Source organism: Heterodontus francisci, chromosome 2 (assembly GCF_036365525.1).
Source record: "Heterodontus francisci isolate sHetFra1 chromosome 2, sHetFra1.hap1, whole genome shotgun sequence".
Lineage (NCBI taxonomy): Eukaryota > Metazoa > Chordata > Chondrichthyes > Heterodontiformes > Heterodontidae > Heterodontus > Heterodontus francisci.
Window position 1 is genome coordinate 144106604 of NC_090372.1, and position 20278 is coordinate 144126881.

Below are 20278 nucleotides of genomic sequence, written 5' to 3' on the forward strand. Positions count from 1 at the left end.
TTTGGAAAATTAACTTACAGTCAATAGTTGCAACTGAAGTTTGCTTTTTAGTACCAAATGTAAAACTGGCTTTTGAAGTATATAACCTGGTATTGTGTGATATCCCTCAGTCCTAAAATAAAAACATCTATAACTTGGGTGTGTAAAGTGAATGACCAATTATTGTGCTTACAGCTCATCAGGTTAGCCTGTTACATATCCTTTATAAATCATTGAAGTAGTCCATTTTAATTATATAGAAATTTCAAATACCGCACACAGGAAAAGCAGGAAAGCACTTTTGCGTTAGTACTTGACGGTATAGCTTTAACATCATTTTCTATACTGGCTGTAAAAGTAACACTTAATTATGAATATTGAGTCAAATTGCTTCGTGGTCTTGTTCTCTTAAATTGCTCAATCTCTAATCGAGTTAAGACGTTCATTCGTGTTTATTCCTCTTCTCTGCTGTACATAAGACAAGAAGGTTGGGTCACTGTGAAGGAAGCTAAGAGAGAGGTGTCTTGTGCATGAGTCAATATAGAACATAGAACATAGAACAGTACAGCACAGTACAGGCCCTTCGGCCCACGATGTTGTGCCGAACCTTTAACCTACTCTAAGATCAAACTACCTACATACCCTTCATTCTACTATCATCCATGTACCTATCCAAGAGTCGCTTAAATGTCCCTAATGTATCTGCTTCTACTACCATCGCTGGCAGCGCATTCCACAATCCACCACTCTCTGTGTAAAGAACCTACCTCTGACATCTCCCCGAAACCTTCCTCCAATCACCTTAAAATTATGCCCCCTGGTGATAGCCCTTTCTACCCTGGGAAAAAGTCTCTGGCTATCCACTCTATCTATGCCTGTCATCATCTTGTACCCCTCTATCAAGTCACCTCTCATCCTTCTTCGCTCCAATGAGAAAAGCCCTAGCTCCTTCAATCTTTCTTCATAGGACATGCCCTCCAGTCCAGGCAGCATCCTGGTAAATCTCCTCTGCACCCTCTCTAAAGCTTCCACATGCTTTCTATAATGAGGCGACCAGAACTGAACACAATATTCCAAGTGTGGTCGAACCAGGGCCTTATAGAGCTGCAGCATAACCTCGCGGCTCTTAAACTCAGCCCCCCTATTAATGAAAGCCAACACACCATACGCCTTCTTAACAACCCTATCAACTTGGGTGGCAACTTTGAGTGATCTATGGACATGGACCCCAAGATCCCTCTGTTCCTCCACACTACCAAGAATCCTGTCTTTAAGCCTGTATTCCGCATTCAAATTCGACCTTCCAAAATGAATCAGTTCACACTTTTCCAGGTTGAACTCCATCTGCCACTTCTCAGCCCAGCTCTGCATCCTGTCAATGTCCCGTTGCAACCTACAACAGCCTGCCACATTATCCACAACTCCAGCAACCTTCGTGTCATCGGCAAACTTGCTAACCCAGCCTTCCACTTCCTCATCCAAGTCATTTATAAAAATCACAAAGAGCAGAGGTCCCAGAACAGATCCTTGTGGAACACCACTGGTCCATGCTGAATACTTTCCATCTACTACCACCCTCTGACTTCTATGGGCCAGCCAATTTTGTATCCAGACAGCCAACTTTCCCTGTATCCCATGCCTCCTTACTTTCTGAATGAGCCTACCATGGGGAACCTCATCAAACGCCTTGCTAAAATCCATATACACCACATCCACTGGTCTTCCTTCATCAATGTGGTGAATGGTACTGCTTCTCTCTCCATAGAGCTCAGTTCTACACACCTGTCTGGATTGTCAGATGCCAGTCTCTCACTTTTGTCTCTCCCTGTGTTGATGACACATGGAGGGCTTACGTGGAAAATTCAATCTGTGAATTAAATTCAAATTTTGCATTTATGGAGAAGCCACGATGACTTCTGGAACACTCTGCATGCGTGCGCTGACTACTCCATGCTTGCTGCTGTTCCTGATGAGTTCATTTGGAAAGTGGGAACTAGAGCATGGGCAACAAAAGATTGGGAGCTGGAAAGGAGGTATCATAGTCTTGGAATAAAAATCTCTGCAGAATTATTGGATTAGCTCAACATCAAACTCCCAAACCCATCTGTTGCGTACATCATGAGATCCCACACGTGCATCGAATAGCAAATATTGATTTTGGAGTCTGTCTACATGGAGACTGTGGAGCCTGGAACCAAATGGCGCTAATTTGGAGAGGGTTGTACATGTAGGTTGGTTTGACATTGCTCTTCTGAGACACATATTAAATAGTAAAGGGGCCTTCTTGATGAAATGAGTTGTGTATATAAAAAATAAGCTGAAAATGTACCTGATAGGATTTTCGTCTGGTTCTATTTAGTATCAAAGGGAAAAAATGCACCTCAACTAATGCACTTTAATGCTGCTTGATTTGTTTCTTGCGCAATACTCTTAGAGATCATATCAAATTTCTCCCATCGCTGCCTACCTGGAACAAACAGTACTTTAATTAAAATACCTCAAAATGCTCGCTCCAGGCACAAGGTTAGAAAGGACCAGATCTATAATTCTGCTGGTGTTTTTCACACTTCAAGAGGACAGACTGCAACTATTTTGCACTCTAATCATTACACTTCACCAAAAGTCCAGTAACAACGCTGCCACTTTAATTTACCTGGAAATGTTGGACAGGATTTTATCTTACTCTTGGAGATGGGAACAGAGGCGGTGGGGGGAGGGGGAGCGCAAACATAATGACACGGGGTGCCGTCCCGACGTTGCCAGGGCCCCCAGCCATTTTGTCCAGGGTGGGCAAGGCTGAGGACAGCCTTCCTGTCCCAGACCAATTTCGACCCTTAACTGGCCAATTAATAGCCACTCAAGAGCCTCTTCCCGCCTCCAATCCAATTTTATTGAAGGCGAAGAGGCACGCTGCCACGTGCAGACGCCACCACATAAAGCTTGGCAGCCTCCTAGCGAGGTCGGGGGGCCCTCCTCTGAGGGCAATCCAAGGCCCCCAAAGGCCTCCCCTAGCAGCAATGGCCACCCGCCCACCCCCGAGAAGACCCCCAACCCTCACCAACCTCCCCAGCCCGTCGCTGGGGCCTGCCTGAATGACCCCATCGACCCCAACCTCACTCACTCTCCAGAGCTCTGCTCCATTTCTCTGTACTGCAGGGCCTCCCGGTGGCACTGCCAGTGCTGCAGAGCTGCCAGCATTCTGATTGTCCAGCCGCTCTGGAGGCAGGAGATCGTCACTTAAAGCGATGGTGTCCCCGATGGCGGGCAGTTAATGGACTGTCTGCCATTAAATAGCAATGGGGATCCAACAGAGGGGTGAGGCAGTGTCTCCTCCTGCCTTCTGCCCACCGCTGAGACCCCTATCGCCGGAATAAAATTCTGCCTGTTGTGTACACATTATAGGTTTTCAAAATCTATTGATTGGTGGTAAATGATACAAACTGTTTCAGAAGTCATTGTCACCTGACAGCTTACAGATGCCATTCCCAAGTATGTAAACTGGGGTGGATAGAGTAATGAGGTAATTGATTGTGCCTGCCCCTGACCTTTTTTTCAACTATTAAAAATGGAAAAACTAGAAATTTTGGAACTGGTTCTTCCATTTATCCCATTGGAAACTTCCCTATGCAATGGGGATGCTTGGTTCACTGTGAAGCCCCATTTAACCCGATTAAAACATAAGAACTGCCTATAATGAAAACAGAATGACATAATAAAGCAGATCTGGCCACTGTATTGGAGATTTGTTTGCCTAAATTCCTGGGACAGACTGCTTTAAGAACTCGGCTCATGCTCTGCTTTAATGCCCACAAGGATAAGTTGGCTTCCAGAGAATCATAGAATGGTTACAGAACAGAAGGAGGCCATTTGGCCCATCATATCTGTGGTAGCTCTCTGCAACAGCAACTCACCTACTCCTGCTCTCCCACTTTTTCCCCACAGCCCTGCAAGTTTTTTCTCTTCAGATAATTATCCAATTCTCTTTTGAAGGCCTCAGTTGAATCTGACTCTGAAGCACAGCATTCCAGATCCTAACCACTCACTGCATAAAAAGCCTTCCTCATATCTTTTGCCAATCACCTAAAATTTGTGTCCTCCACTTCTGGATCCTTCTGCCAATGGGAACAATTTCTCCCTATCTACTCTGTCCAGACCCCTTATGATTTTGAATGCCTCCATCCAATCCACTCTTAATCTTCTCTTCAAGGAGAACAGTCCCAGCTTCTCCAGCCTATCCACATAACTGAAGTTCCCCATCCCTGGAACCATCCTGGTGAATCTTTTCTGCACCCTCTCTAATGCCTTAACATCCTTCCTGAAGTGTGCTGCCCAGAATTGGACACAATCCTCCAGTTGAGGCTGAGCCAGTGTTTTATACAGGTTTATCATAACTTTCTTGCTCTTGCTCTCTATAGCCCCTATTTGTAAAGCTCAGGATCTCATATACTTTATTAACCTGCCCTGCAACCTTCAATGATTTGTGCACATATCTCCTCCAGATCCCTCTACTCCTGCACCCCTTTGAATTGTACCCTTTAATTTATATTGCCTCCCCTCATTCTTTCTACCAAAATGAATCACTTCACACTTTTCTGCATTAAATTTAATCTGTCACTTGTTCTCCCCACTCCACCAGCCTGTCTGTGTCCTCTTGAAGTTTATTACTATCCTCCTCAAAATTCACAATACTTCTAAGTTTTGTCTCATCCACAAATTATGAAATTGTGCTCTGTACACCCAAACCTAGGTCATTAATATATATCAAGAAAAGCAGGGGTCCTAATGCTGACCCCTGGGGAAACCCCACTATATACCTTCCTCCAGTCCAAAAAACAATTGCTCACCCCTGCCCTCTGGTTCCTGTCACTCAGTTCCAATAGCAACTGTCTGTTTAAGGAGTAAGAGCCAGTAAATCTGGGTGTCATAGAAACATAGAAAAAAATAGGAGCAGGAGTCAGCCATTCAGCCCTTTGAGCCTGCACCACCATTCAATACGATCATGGCTGATCATCCAAACTCAGTACCCTGTTCCCGCTTTCTCCCGTATCCCTTGATCCCTTTAGCCCTAAGAACTATATCTAACTCTTTCTTGAATATATTTAATGATTTGGCCTCAACTGCTTTCCGTGGTAGATCCTGAATGAATTAACTCCTAATATGTTATTCTGCCAGTCAGATTAATTGTTACAGGTCATAAGGAATCATATAAATTATCAAATTAGTCAATGTTTGACTAACAGGAACTCTGTAGTGACCTTGTGGTGGAGGGAAAACCCATTTAACTGCTTTTATGAAAAGTGTATGAGTATCTGTGTGTAATATATCCTAACAGGAATGCTCCATGCATCAATTCTCAGGCCACACTCTAAATCCAAGAGAAAAAGTTGAGAAACAATTGTTATGAATGGTTATAAGAATAGACAAAATAAGACTCATTTTTGAATGTGATACTATATCTATTACCCTCTAAGATACCTATCTTATTTTACTTAAAAGGAACAAATGTAATTGCATGACAGGCTGCCATTATGCGCTCCTCAGCTTACAAACATGATGATGTGAAGGTGTGACATCATTTAATGACTTTGTTCTGTGTATGTGTTGTATCCTTCCTTTCCTGCAAGATGTTTAGTGAGTTGAAGACTGACCTCTAGTGTGTACTTTTGAAACAGGAATTAACAGCTACTCCTTCAGACATGGTTGTGTTGGAATGTTGCCGAACATTTGCCAGGCAGACTGATGGTGCATTACTGATAACTGTGTCAGAAGCTTGTGTAACCCTCAGGCAAGATTTCATAATGTCCCAGCTGTAAAGCATTGGTATCAGGAAGTTTTAGAAATTTTAAAGGTGATACAGCAGGTAACCTTAGGACCTTTCCTTTCTCCTTCAGCTTCTCCCTTTTCCTGAAGTTAGTGGCCAATACCAGTGAACGGCTCCACAGGCACAGGAGGTCCTTGGGTACCTCAGGCCAGGGCAATTCATATTAGCTTAGATGCCGCATGTTAGCATTATTCAGCTGTGAGGTGCATCACAGCTGAATCTGATCCTGCCTTCATCTGGCATTCCTCTACATTCCCTTTGTAAAAAGCAATCAGGAACAGAACCCATGGCTGAATTTTCACCCTCCTGCTAATCTCTCCTCTGCCTAAGGGCATTGAGGGCAATTGGGGCACCCTCTTCAAATTTACTGAAAGTTTGACATCTGAATAGTAAAATTGAATATACTGCACTGAGGTCTGCCTGCACAATAACTAGACTCATTGTCTAGTTTGTGAGAAAGAAACCATTTATTTAGTACTTGCTTCTTATCATTTATAATTAAATAATTGCAAATACTTAGCATCAAAGCATCTTGATTAAGTTAACAAAGCGTTTGTTCCCTTTTCCTTACAGTCTATTTATATAGCTGTTGTAAAAATGAAGGCCTGCAATTTTCTCCTTGGACACAACCCATCCAAGTTAGACCCAAAAATGCAGCCAATGTTGCCCTCTTTCACCAGTATCAAGTCTCCTCCAAACATTTTTAGATTATGCCCAGACCTAAAGTGGGCATAAATCAGCGTAAACAATGGGGGCCCAATGAGACATCAAACTCAAACCAGTATATTTCTTCTTTTGAGTTTAAAATTTAAGTTACAATTTATTTAACCATCATATATGCATATCAGGCACAACATGTTTAAGAACCTGCAATCAGGGGAGCTTTTCAACTTTTAATGTGACTTATACATATTGTCATAAACAAAACAGAAAATAAAAAGCAGGTCTCAGTGAGGATAATTTTTAAAAAACACTCAAAAAATTGCAATCAATCACCAGCAGAATTACTTTGTTTCCTGCTGCACCTGAAAATCTGGTTGTGATTTTGAGGCCCCTAAACAAGCACAATTTGAGGTTGCTCACATTTTGAAAGTCACATTTTGGGCATGACCAGTTTTATGGCAGAGATTTGTGTGGATTGAGGGTTTGATGGACAGCCATAAAAAGTAATAAAGTAAGTATAACGTAGTGTTCAAATGTCCACAATTTCTGAGATACGTACTTTGTGACTCCGTTACAGATGTGTCTGAGTGCAAATGTGAAGTAAACTCCAGACTGAAGAGTTGATAATTACATCACTATTCTTTTCTAAACTGGGAAGGCACTTTAAAAACAAGTTGCACTGAAATGGGTGTATTTGAACATTAGTATGCATTTACTGTGCCAGTTTAAGGTTGGCGTAAAGTAATTCCACATCCAAGCTGACATCAGCTTGAAATTCCCTGGAGGGGCACTTTTGCACCACTTTCATTTGATACCACATGCAGTGTAAATTCAGTGCAGTGCTGAACCTGGTTTGCAAAACTATTGGATGTTCTTTAGAGAGTGGGGATTCACCCCTCCCATTTCTCTAAAGATTTAAGTCTCAGACCTTTAGGAGACAGCTCTGTGCAGGCATGCATGTATCCAGGCATGCCCAAAACATTCTGCTAAACAGGACACTTAAAGTTCTAGTATAGGCAGGAGCCGCACAATGTAAACTATGTTCTCCTTGGCTGGAACTCAACCGCAGCTACTGATTTGAGAGCTTTGCAGTGTAAGTGATCCATTTGCTCCTCACAAGTTTAGCCTCAGTGCAACCCTGACATTGCTGTGTCTCTCAAAGTTCAACCATTTTGCACCTATACTACGGGTGTGCTGTGCTGCATCCTTAGGATTGTAGGCATAGTGTACTATTGTTCCAGTTTGCTTTCCTTCTCCATTTAAAAAAAACCAAAGAAATCTGTTTTTTTACTCCAATCAATATGTAGTAGGTACTTTGATCTGTATGTTTCTACTGATTCATTAATGCTGCTGTTCTTGCTTTGAAGAATCGCATTTTATGCATTAATTTGAATCCAGAATTTTTATTGAAATTAAATACTTTGCTAGAAGGCTCAGCTTTAGCATATTTTAGCAACAGGATCTAGTTTTTCTCCAAGCTTATAAATATCTGTTTCCACACATATCTGTCACCATATAACCTTTCCAAAAATGTCCATAATATTGCCTGGGAAGTCGGCTGAGCTCTCCAGAAAAGGAATTGGAGTCATTGGAGGGAAATTCTTACATTTATTATTACACTTGCCACATTTTAGTCAATGCTCAATTAAAAGAAAGCAAGTAAGAACTAGAAGTTATATAGAGCATTTCACAATGGCATTAGGTCTATATGCGTGCGATTTGCAAGATTCACTAATATAATTCAGTAATTCCACACCCAATTACCACCCGCCCATACATCTGGCTATTTAACTATCCGTACATTTTGCTACACCAAAGTAACTTTGAAAGTACACTAATATGCAACTTGGGTTCAAACTAGAGCTATTTTCAATTAATTCAAGTGATGTCAAGTAAGTTGCTTTTTCCAGTTTCACTTGTGTCGGATCTGATTTATAACTTTATAATATGTCAACAAATGGATTGCAATAAATATGTTTTAGCTTAATAATTGTTCAAATTCCTAAATATTTGTTTCCTTTTTTCTCCCCTTTTATTATTGCAGTTTGTTCAGGTACGGAAAACAAACTGACGTTGTTGTCAAATGCGGATGATCATTACAACAATCTTCGCAGAACTTACAATGCTTGTGAGGTAGTGATGGGCAATCTGGAAGTAACCTTCCTGGAACCATACCATGATACGTCCTTCCTTCAGGTAATGGGCCTTATTTATGTTTTACACATCATTTGTTTCAGCAGCCGACGTGCCTATCATGTTGTCTTATGGAATTTGCCTGTCCCGTGGCATATACATTTTTTCAGTCTTTTTTTTTGTCTTTTTCTCTCTGTCACATGTGCTCTCTTGTTTATTTGCATGTTATCTCTCTCTCTCCCCCGCTCTTTTCCTCTTAATTATCCCTGTTAAAGTCACCATATAACCTTTCCAAAAATGTCCATAATATTGCCTGGGAAGTCAGCTGAGCTCTCCAGAAAAGAAATTGGAGTCATTGGAGGGAAATTCTTACATTTATTATTACATTTCTGAACATCTCACTTGCCACATTTTAGGCAATTCTCAATTAAAAGAAAGCAGGAAAGAACTAGAAGTTATATAGGGCATTTCACAACCTCAGGATGGCCTTAAGTGTTTCACTGTCAATAAATTACTTTTGAAGTGTAGTCGCTGTTCTAATATAGGAACTGCAGCAACCAGTTTGTGCAGATCAAGATCCTACAAACAGCCATGAGATTAATGACCAGATAATCTGTTTTAGTGATTGTTGAGGATACATATTGGCCAGAACGCCAGGAGACTACTTCTGCTCTCTTCTTTGCACAGTGCCATGAGATCTTTTATGTCCACTTGAGAGGACAAATGGGGTCTTGGTTTAATGTCTAATCTGAAAGATGGCACCTTGAACAATGCAGCACTGCCTCATTACTGCATTGAAGTATCGGCCTAGATTATGTGCTGAACTCTGCTAAGTAGCTTGAACCCATGATTTTCTAACACAGAATCCAAGCTTAAATGTGAGATTTTCTGAAATGTACCATTTTATAATTTGTGAGAACCAAAGCCATCCGATATACATAGCTGGCATGAAACATAAATGTAGCACAATTGTTTTTAAATCTTTCATGGGATGTGGGTGTTGCTGGCAAGGCCAGCATTTGTTGCCCATCCCTAATTGCCCTTGACAACTGTGTGGCTTGCAACTCTGGCCCATAACCAAATATTCACTGAGAATAGCTAAAGAAGTTATATCAGAAGTTAATATAATGGGGGTAAATAGAAAAACAAGTTAAAACTTAACATCTGAAAATTTAAATGAATATTTCTATTAAATGGAGTGTGTTTTCAATACCTATTTGTAAAATTGCACATTGTTGTCTATACTGAATTCAGTGGGGGAGGAAACCTGGAACAGCCACATGTTTATCGATGCAAATCCTGCAGAATGTCTGCAGAATAAATCAGAGCCTGAGTAGATGTTATTTTCAAATAAATGGTTAAGAGGATATCTGTTCACTGCCATGTTCTGAATCATTAAACCAAGGAATTAGTCTCGTAAGATAACCAACCAATCATTTATTTATAGGAACCACTGAGTAAAATTATTGAGTGGTAGGTGAACCCAGTGTTATTTTTTAACATTGGAAACTATATACACTTGTCCCCTGTAGACCACTAAGAAAAATCTTTTTCATTTCATTTTCAAAGACTCATTATCACCACTTGTGCAAACAGGAATAGTGGAGGATAACTATATGGACTCAGTGGTTGTATTTTCACGTCTTCGTCAGAAGGTTGTGGGTTCAAGCCCAATTCAAGACTTGAGCATATAATCCAGGCAGACACTTCAGTGAAGTACTGAGCGAGTGCTGCACTGTGGGAGATGTAATCTTTCAGATAAATCCATAAACTGAAACCTCGATTGTCCTGTCAAATGGATATAAAAGATCCCTTGGTACTATTTGATAAAGAGGAGAGTTCTCCCAATGACCTGGCCGATATTTATTACTCAACCATTACCACTAAAAAAAACATATTGATGTGTGTAAATTGGCTGCCTATGTTCCACTTGTGAATACACATCAAAAGTATTTCACTGGCTGTAAAGAGCTCTTGAGTAACAGGTTGTAAAAGACATTATATAAACGTAAGCGTATTCTTCCTTCTTGCATTAAATATTCTGCAAAAGTTCAGTGTCAATGGTCTCTTTTAAAGTCACCTCTGCATCTCTTACTTTATCCTCAGGTTTAATCCTTACTGCCTAATATCTATTCATATGATTGCATGACCTGCTTCCTGTAACAATTCAACCCTGTGTAATTTGAACTGGGTACTCTAAGCTTGCATCTGCTATCACTTCTGCTTCTCCATACTTCCAAAAGGTGCTCTGTTTAACACTTTAGTGAGATGAGGCCAAAGATAGTTTATCAAGCTGCTTTTAACTATATGCAATAAGTGAGCAAATAGAGTGACGTTTACAGCAAATTTCACCACACTTCAACATAGTTCTGTAATATGCATTGTAACATAGAAAATAATCTTCTTCTTCTTTGGGCCTCCTTATCTCGAGAGACAATGGATACGCGCCTGGAGGTGGTCAGTGGTTTGTGAAGCAGCGCCTGGAGTGGCTATAAAGGCCAATTCTGGAGTGACAGGCTCTTCCACAGGTGCTGCAGAGAAATTTGTTTGTTGGGGCTGTTGCACAGTTGGCTCTCCCCTTGCGCCTCTGTCTTTTTTCCTGCCAACTACTAAGTCTCTTCGACTCGCCACAATTTAGCCCTGTCTTTATGGCTGCCCGCCAGCTCTGGCGAATGCTGGCAACTGACTCCCACGACTTGTGATCAATGTCACACGATTTCATGTCGCGTTTGCAGACGTCTTTATAACGGAGACATGGACGGCCGGTGGGTCTGATACCAGTGGCGAGCTCGCTGTACAATGTGTCTTTGGGGATCCTGCCATCTTCCATGCGGCTCACATGGCCAAGCCATCTCAAGCGCCGCTGACTCAGTAGTGTGTATAAGCTGGGGGTGTTGGCCGCTTCAAGGACTTCTGTGTTGGAGATATAGTCCTGCCACCTGATGCCAAGTATTCTCCGAAGGCAGCGAAGATGGAATGAATTGAGACATCGCTCTTGGCTGGCATACGTTGTCCAGGCCTCGCTGCCGTAGAGCAAGGTACTGAGGACACAGGCCTGATACACTCGGACTTTTGTGTTCCGTGTCAGTGCGCCATTTTCCCACACTCTCTTGGCCAGTCTGGACATAGCAGTGGAAGCCTTACCCATGCGCTTGTTGATTTCTGCATCTAGAGACAGGTTACTGGTGATAGTTGAGCCTAGGTAGGTGAACTCTTGAACCACTTCCAGAGCGTGGTCGCCATTATTGATGGATGGAGCATTTCTGACATCCTGCCCCATGATGTTCGTTTTCTTGAGGCTGATGGTTAGGCCAAATTCATTGCAGGCAGACGCAAACCTGTCGATGAGACTCTGCAGGCATTCTTCAGTGTGAGATGTTACAGCAGCATCGTCAGCAAAGAGGAGTTCTCTGATGAGGACTTTCCGTACTTTGGACTTCGCTCTTAGACGGGCAAGGTTGAACAACCTGCCCCCTGATCTTGTGTGGAGGAAAATTCCTTCTTCAGAGGATTTGAACGCATGTGAAAGCAGCAGGGAGAAGAAAATCCCAAAAAGTGTGGGTGCGAGAACACAGCCCTGTTTCACACCACTCAGGATAGGAAAGGGCTCTGATGAGGAGCCACCATGTTGAATTGTGCCTTTCATATTGTCATGGAATGAGGTGATGATACTTAGTAGCTTTGGTGGACATCCGATCTTTTCTAGTAGTCTGAAGAGACCACGTCTGCTGACGAGGTCAAAGGCTTTGGTGAGATCAATGAAAGCAATGTAGAGGGGCATCTGTTGTTCACGGCATTTCTCCTGTATCTGACGAAGGGAGAACAGCATGTCAATAGTCGATCTCTCTGCACAAAAGCCACACTGTGCCTCAGCGTAGACGCGCTCGGCCAGCTTCTGGAGCCTGTTCAGAGCGACTCGAGCAAAGACTTTCCCCACTATGCTGAGCAGGGAGATTCCACGGTAGTTGTTGCAGTCACCGCGGTCACCTTTGTTTTTATAGAGGGTGATGATGTTGGCATCGCGCATGTCCTGGGGTACTGCTCCCTCGTCCCAGCACAGGCATAGCAGTTCATGTAGTGCTGAGAGTATAGCAGGCTTGGCACTCTTGATTATTTCAGGGGTAATGCTGTCCTTCCCAGGGGCTTTTCCGCTGGCTAGGGAATCAATGGCATCACTGAGTTCCGATTTGGTTGGCTGTATGTCCAGCTCATCCATGACTGGTAGAGGCTGGGCTGCATTGAGGGCAGTCTCAGTGACAGCATTCTCCCTGGAGTACAGTTCTAGGTAGTGCTCAACCCAGCGGTCCATCTGTTTGCGTTGGTCAGTGATTATGTCCCCCGATTTAGATTTGAGGGGGGCGATCTTCTTGATGGTTGGCCCAAGAGCTCTCTTCATGCCATCATACATTCCTCTGATGTTTCCGGTGTCTGAGGCCAGCTGAATATGACTGCATAGGTGTTGCCAGTAGTCGTTTGCGCAACGCCTAGCTGTTCTTTGTGCAGTGTTTCTGGCTGCTTTAAGTGCTGCGGATGTTAAATCGCTGGGGGCTTTCTTGTAGTTCAAAAGTGCAATGCGCTTAGCGGCTATGACAGGTTCCAGCTCTTCATTATGAGATTGAAACCAGTCTGCATTTCTCTTCGCACTTTTGCCGTAGGTGGTCAAAGCTGACTCATAGATGGCGTCTCTGATGTGGGCCCACTTGGTCTCAGCATCCCCTGTGGGAGTGTTTTGAAGGGCTGTTACAAGTGAATTTAGAAATTTTTGTAACAGCTGTGGGTGAGAAATTCTGCTCGTGTTGATGCGCGGGTGGCCCTTCTGCTTGGAATGATGCAACTTCTTTGGTCTGAGTCTAACCTTGCTGCACACCAGGGAGTGGTCGGTGTCGCAGTCCGCACTGTGGAAGCTGCGTGTGATTTGAACACTGTTTAAGGCGGCTCGCCTTGTGACAATGAGGTCTAGCTGGTGCCAACGACGTGATCTTGGGTGCCTCCATGAAACCTGGTGACAGGGTTTAGTGTGAAAGAACGAGTTGGTGATGCAGAGGTTATGATAGGTACACAACTCAAGCAGTCTCTGCCCGTTCTCATTCATCCTTCCAACGCCATAGCGCCCAAGGCAGGAGGGCCATGAGTCATGGTCGGCCCCAACCCTGGCATTAAAGTCCCCCAGCAGGAATAGGTGTTCGGTGTTGGGGATGCTGCTAATGATGTTATGGAGTTGTTCATAGAACTGGTCTTTAGCTTCAGGTGCGGAACAGAGTGTTGGAGCATAGATGCTGAGTAGGTGTACTGGACCAGAGGTGGTGAGCAGTCGGATGGACAGTATGCGTTCCGAGCCATTTGAGGGAGGCTCTATCATGCTGAGCAAGGAGTTTCTGATGGCGAAGCCCACTCCATGCTGTCTTGGTTCTTCAGGATCCCTGCCCTGCCAGAAGAAGGTGTAGTCTTGCTCTGCTAGAGAGCCACTCGCGGGGAGGCGAGTCTCCTGAAGCGCTGCAATGTCCACATTGAGTCTACTGAGCTCGTTGTTAATGATGGCGGTCTTCCGAGAATCGTTGATTTGTGTAAGGTCTTCCGACAGGCCAGGACACATAGTTCTGACGTTCCAGCTTGCAAAGCAAAGGGCTGGTACCTTCTTTCCTTTTTTCATGTTGTTTGGTGCGGTGTATCAGTCCACCTTTCGGGCAATGACCCTGAGCTCCAAGCACCCATTGAAGCAGGCAGACTGTGGCGGGACAGAACCTTATTGACCGGGGGCTGCCCGGTTTGAGGCGGGCGGTAGCTGTCCAGTGAGGTGCAATGACCTCTCCCACCGACAAAGGCAACCCGTGGCGCCCAGTTTCTACGCCAATTTATCTGGACTTATAACCCGTAACTGCTGCCTTCCGTGTTGTTTCAGTCGCTGTGAGGCAACTATGGAGTGACCTCTCCATGGCGCATGCCTGGGCAAATTTATGGAGGTTGAGAGTTGCCCAGTCGTCAAAACCCCCCTCTCGGCCTTTCTGGTGGGGTCCAAAGGAGTGCAGGACACGACGTTTGGCACCAGTATGGCTGCAGGAACTGCCGGAAACATGCCAAAGGTGACACATGACCGCCTACGGGGTTCCGCTCCGGATTTTCTGTTAGGGTTTACTCCCTTAGCCTTGGTCTCTCCCGAGACGCCCACAAGGCAGTGGGGTTGTTGGGGCCCCTACACAGGTGTAGGATGGTGCCGGTGGGAGGAGGGGATGCAAGGGGGAGGGGTAGAGGGAGGGGGTGGGGGGGGGGGTGCAGGGGAAGGGGGTGCGGGGTGAAGATGGTGCGAGGGGGGGGCGGGCTGGGACGGGGTTGTGAGGGGGTGAGCTGAGAGGGTGGAGCAGGGAAGGGGACGGGGGTGGGGGGGGGTGGAAGTGGGGTAAAGGGGGGGGGGAGGGGGGGTGGAATCTGGTGCAGGTAATAAGCCATTTCCTCAGTGCCCACCATCGACGTCCGGAAAGCTCATCCACGTCCTTCGGGAGGTGAAGCATCATTTGGCAGACTTAGAGGTGATTACATTTGCTAAGGGTTTTTTTTTTTTGCAGTGGTTTAAATAAAGGCATGCAGCATTGCCGACAGTGCACTGCAGATGCTCTCCGAGCCATCTCCCGCGGGCGCTTTGAAGTTGCGGCCGGGGGGGCCGTTCGTGGATGTTTTGGGTGTTCGGGGCACCTTTTCACAGGACTTCTCTCGGGTCCCGCAGCTCCTTCTTCACCTCAATGGACTTACCGCATGCCGTGGCTGCAGACACTCTGGACTGTGAAGACAGCAGGATCGGAGATTGAAGTATCGGCAGCTGTGCTCGTCAGTTTCATCCGGATCAATTTCATTGAGAAAACAAAGAGCAGGTGTGGCTGGGGGAGGGCAGTGGGCCCAGGTAACATACACTAAACTAACTGTTAACTTTTAGATAGGGCTAAAATGAACAGATTTAAAGAGCCAGGGGAATTTAAACAGTTTAAGAGGGCAGATTGGGGGAGAAAACGTTAGGGATGGGAGCAGATGGCCATGGATAGAGTTGAACAGCAAGGGAGCTTCCTAGGGAGCTTCCAGCCCAGGAGCCATCTTGAACAACAGTTCGGCCCACAATTATCTATATTCAAGAAAGGGTGTAAGGACAGTCCTAGCAACTACAGGTCAGTTAGTTTAACATCAGCAGTGGGTATGATTTTAGGAAAAATAATCAGTGAAAAAATCAACAGGCACTTTGAGAGGTTTAAGTTAATTAAAGATAGCTAAAATGGATTTGTAAAAGGCAGATCATGCTTAAATCATTTAATTGAATTTTTTGATGAACTAACTACGAAGGTTAATGAAAGGAATGTGGTGGATGTTGCCTGTATGGATTTGAAGAAAGTACCACATAAAAGCCTGGTTAACAAAACTGAGGCTCACAGAATAGGAGGGTCAATAAAGACAGTTCTAAAGAGTGTTCAGGAACAGAGGGATCTGGAGATGCATGTGCATCAATCTTTGAAGGTGGCAGGGCATACGGAGGGAGTAGTTAGCAAAGCATATGGGATCTTGGGCTTCATTGATAGAAGCATTGCATACAAAAGCAGAGATGTTATGCTGGACCTTTATAAAGCTCTGGTTAGGCCCCAACTGGAGTATCGTGTCTAGTTCTGGTCACCACACTTAGGAAGGATGTCAGGTCCTTGAGTGGGTACAGAGAAGATTTACCAGAATGGTTTCATGGATGGGGGATTTTAATTACAAGGTTAGACTGGAAAAGCCAGTGTTGTTCTCCTTGGAGCAAAGGAGATTGAAGGGAAATTTGATACAGGTGCACAAAATTATGACAGGCTTAGATAAGATTAGATAAGGGCAAACTGTTCCCATTAATTGATGGTACAAGGACGAGAGGACACAGATTGAAAGTTTTGGGCAAGAGATGAAGGGGAAATGTGAGGAAAATCTTTTTTACACAGCGAGTGGTAATGACGTGGAAATTGCTATCCACAAGGGTGGTGGAAGCGGAGATAATCAATGATTTCAAAAGGAAATTGGATGGTCACTTGAAGGAATTAAACATGCAGGGCTACGGGGATCGAGCAGGGGAGTGGGACTGACTGGATAGGTCCACAGAGAGCCGGCACGAACTTGATGGGCTAAATGGTCTCCTTCTGTGCTGTAAATGACTCTATGAATGTCCCTTTTTGCAGGCTAAATGCAGTCTTCAGACTAGAAACTTGACTGCAACTGGTTGGACCTGAAATTAAATGAAAGATTTTTCACTGTTTAAGTTTGGCTTTCTTACCAGCTCTCATTAACAGTTCCAGACACTGGCTGGGACTTTGTCATGGCAGCCAGCCAGAACGCACATAGAGACCCTGCCTCGGCCCTCTGTTGGACCCTCGTTAGAATTTCACAGCGGGCAGCCAGTTAACTACCTGCCATTGGGAACACTATCATTTTAAGGCAAGAGCTCCTGCCTCTAGATCTACGAGCCAATCGAAAGGTGGGCAGCTCTGCAGTACCAGCAGTACCACTGGGAGCAGTGGCCCTTGCCAGCATTGCACGAACTTGACAAGATGTCAGAGACCCCATGATGCAGGTAAGTGGGGTTGGGATCACCGGGGCCATTCAGGCAGTGTTGGTGAGGGTGGGAGGGGTGGTCTTGCTGCGGGGCCATGGATTTCCCCCAAAGGAGGGATTTCTCCCACCCCCAATGCCCGCTAGGAGGCCATGTCTTCACACGGCAACAAGCTCCTCAAACTTCAGTAAAATTGGAGCGGAGGTAGGAAGCCACTCTTAAGTGGCCATTAATAGTCAGGGGGTCAGGATAACGTCAGGCACGTCACCTGATGCCATCCATTGTCAATTTTGTGCCCCTCACGTCTGTTCCCATCTCCAAGGACGAGAGGACACAGATTGAAGGTTTTGGGCAAGAGATGCAGGAGGAATGTGAAGAAGAACTTTTTTACGCAGCGGGTGGTAATGACCTGGGACTCGCTGCCCACAAGGGTGGTGGATGCTGAGACGATCAATTATTTCAAAAGGAAATTGGGTGGCCACTTGAAGGAAATAAACTTCCAGGGCTACAGGGATCGAGTGGGAGATTGGGACAGCCTGGATAGCTCCACGGAGAACTGGCATGAACTCGAAGGGCTGAATGGCCTCTTTCTGTGCTGGAAATGACTGTCCCTGTTTGCAGGCTAAATGCAATCTTCAGACGAGAGAATTGACTGCAACTGGTTAGATCTGAACTTAAATGAAAGTCCTGCCCACTGTGTCCTCAAATGAATAGACAGTTCTAGGCTAATAGGTGTGAAATGTCTAAATGAACTTCCATGGTCTCAGACTGAAGTTGTATGTGGAAAGCACTACTTTGTCAACTTTTTCATCTAGTTCTAATCCACATGTCCTGGTAGTTGAGTGTAATGGATTTAACCTCTTAATATAATATTTTAATATAAACCTATAGCTTACACCAATATCCAAGCATGGAAAATAGGCAGAAATTCTGAAACATGACACCCCAGATCTCTCTCCAGTGTTGCATCTTGAAGCCAAGAACTGTTTAGGTTATACTTCCACTATTTATTTCCTTTGCTTGTCTTTGCATTTATCCACTCATTGGCCTACCTCCCTGATGCACCCAGCCCTATTTTAATTTTTTTCCTCAACTCTATTTTTGAACCCCTTTTGTGTGATCTGCAAATTTAGGTAGGTGAGTTCAAAGCGATCTATATATAAGTAAATAATAATGGTGTTGGCACCAAACTCTGTGGCACCCCACTAGTGAGTCTTGGCCAAGTCAATGTTGCTGCAATTCCAGTTGTTGATTTTTTTTCTGATTTGGCCAATTTGCAGTCCACATCACCTCCCTCCCATAAATCCATGCAATCCCATACCATACCCATGTAGGTTTATTTCACTATCCCCCTGTTTCGGGATACCTTCTAACATTTTACTCATAACTCATGTCGAGCTCACTGATGGATAGTTTTCCAATGCCCCTCTTTATAGACTGGTGTAATGCTAGCTGTTTTCCAATCCATGGGTGGTATTTCTCTTTAGAATCATTCCCTAAATATAGTGTGGAAGATGTGACTGATTTTGCTGGTCACTTCTTTAAATGATCTAGTATTAAATCCATGTGGGCCTGGTGCCTTGCTTTCTTTTGAGTTTCCCAACCTATTAATGATGGTCACATCTAAGATTTCTATCTCTTTTAATAATACCTTCCTCTCGCATAGAAAATCCAGTAGCATCCTTTTCCTTTTTTAGTTGTTTCATGTAAATATACAGAAATGCTTCACATTTCTTTTAGTATTCCCTGCAGTCTCAGTTGCGTTTCCTATTATAGCTCACCTCATTAGTCTCTTAACCTCCTCAAGTTGGACTGGAGTGAATATAAAAACAATCTACTGCTGTAACTTTGTACTTGAAGAAAAATCTTTTTGTCCTTATTCCTGGCTTTACTGCCATTGTTGCCCACAATTATATTTTCACCTATTACCCTTCTTTCCGATCTGTTGTGCATTCGGTGTGTTCTATTTCTAAATCCATTTTTCCTTCCTTTTGCTGTTGAACAGTATAAACCAGTTCAGTTGCCTGAGCTCACACCTCATCCCCTTATTCTACCTTTCTAAAGTTGAATGTTTCTAATGTACTAATGCTCTTAAACTCCATCACGTTCTGACTCTGATCAGCTCTTCTGTCTCCTTGTTCCTGCTTATTATCAAATCTAATGGTACTGCAGCTTGTGTGGAAACTTTGACAAGTTGTTTCATGTAGCAATCTAATGTCATGTCCTGGAAGACGTTTTCAGCCTATTGCATCCATTATATTTCGCAATCTATCTTCTAGGTTGAAGTCATCTGTAACAGTTTGTGTGATTCATAATTTCTTTTTAATATATGGATATGACATGTAGGAGACTTTTTCTGTCTCTTACCAGCCATGTGTATCAGAGTGAGCATCAATGGCCAAGGAATTTGATGCATGAAGATTTGAACACTGCTAAATTACTGGAATTCGATGTATGGTGTTTCAATAGGTAGCACCACTATGGTATGTCACGTATAAAATTAATGCATATACATAAGACTGAAAATTGTCTTTCACTTCGTCATCTGTTACTGCCTGAAACAGCTCCAAAGCTTTGACTGGATTTGGCATGGTGCACTTCTAAGCAAGTTAACAGTATACAACCTCCTCTGAATGCTATGTTCATCACTATCTAATTTCCTCAGATTCAGTCACATCCTAATAATTCATAGTCTGCACTAAAAAAATGTAATTATGTAGTAATTCGAGTTAGGCCACATAACTGACACAGAAAAATGGAAATTGGGCGCTCAAAAAAATTAGCATTATATAATTCATATTAAGTGACTTCAAATTAAGAGCACACTGTCGCTCTATTTGTGCTGTAGTTGATGGCTCACTTTCTGACTCATTTTCCATTAAATCATCGGTTACCTGGGGCTCGGCCTCTCTCCCACTCTGTGTTTCTTCCCCATATTAATGACCTCATCCACTCATCATCTGACCCTGTCCGACCTTTTGCTGTTGATTCTATTCTACATTTATCAGCTTCACAATGTAGTGTGTACTCTCGTAGTGCAATAAATGAACAATGTTTTGCATCACCTTCAATGAAGAGCAAGAAAACCTTGGCTGGGATTTTATTTGGGTGACGAGGGTCTCGAACACTGG

At 43.8% G+C, this 20278-nt stretch overlaps 1 protein-coding gene across 2 annotated transcripts in view; it reads left to right on the top strand.

Annotated features, from left to right (window-relative positions):
* egfra (epidermal growth factor receptor a (erythroblastic leukemia viral (v-erb-b) oncogene homolog, avian)) overlaps positions 1–20278 on the top strand; it is a 382880-nt gene that overhangs the window by 211558 nt on the left and 151044 nt on the right. For both annotated transcript variants that reach the window (XM_068011578.1, XM_068011568.1), the window contains exon 2: positions 8508–8659. In XM_068011578.1, coding sequence (XP_067867679.1) covers positions 8508–8659 — 152 coding nt within the window. The remainder of the gene's footprint in view (positions 1–8507; positions 8660–20278) is intronic.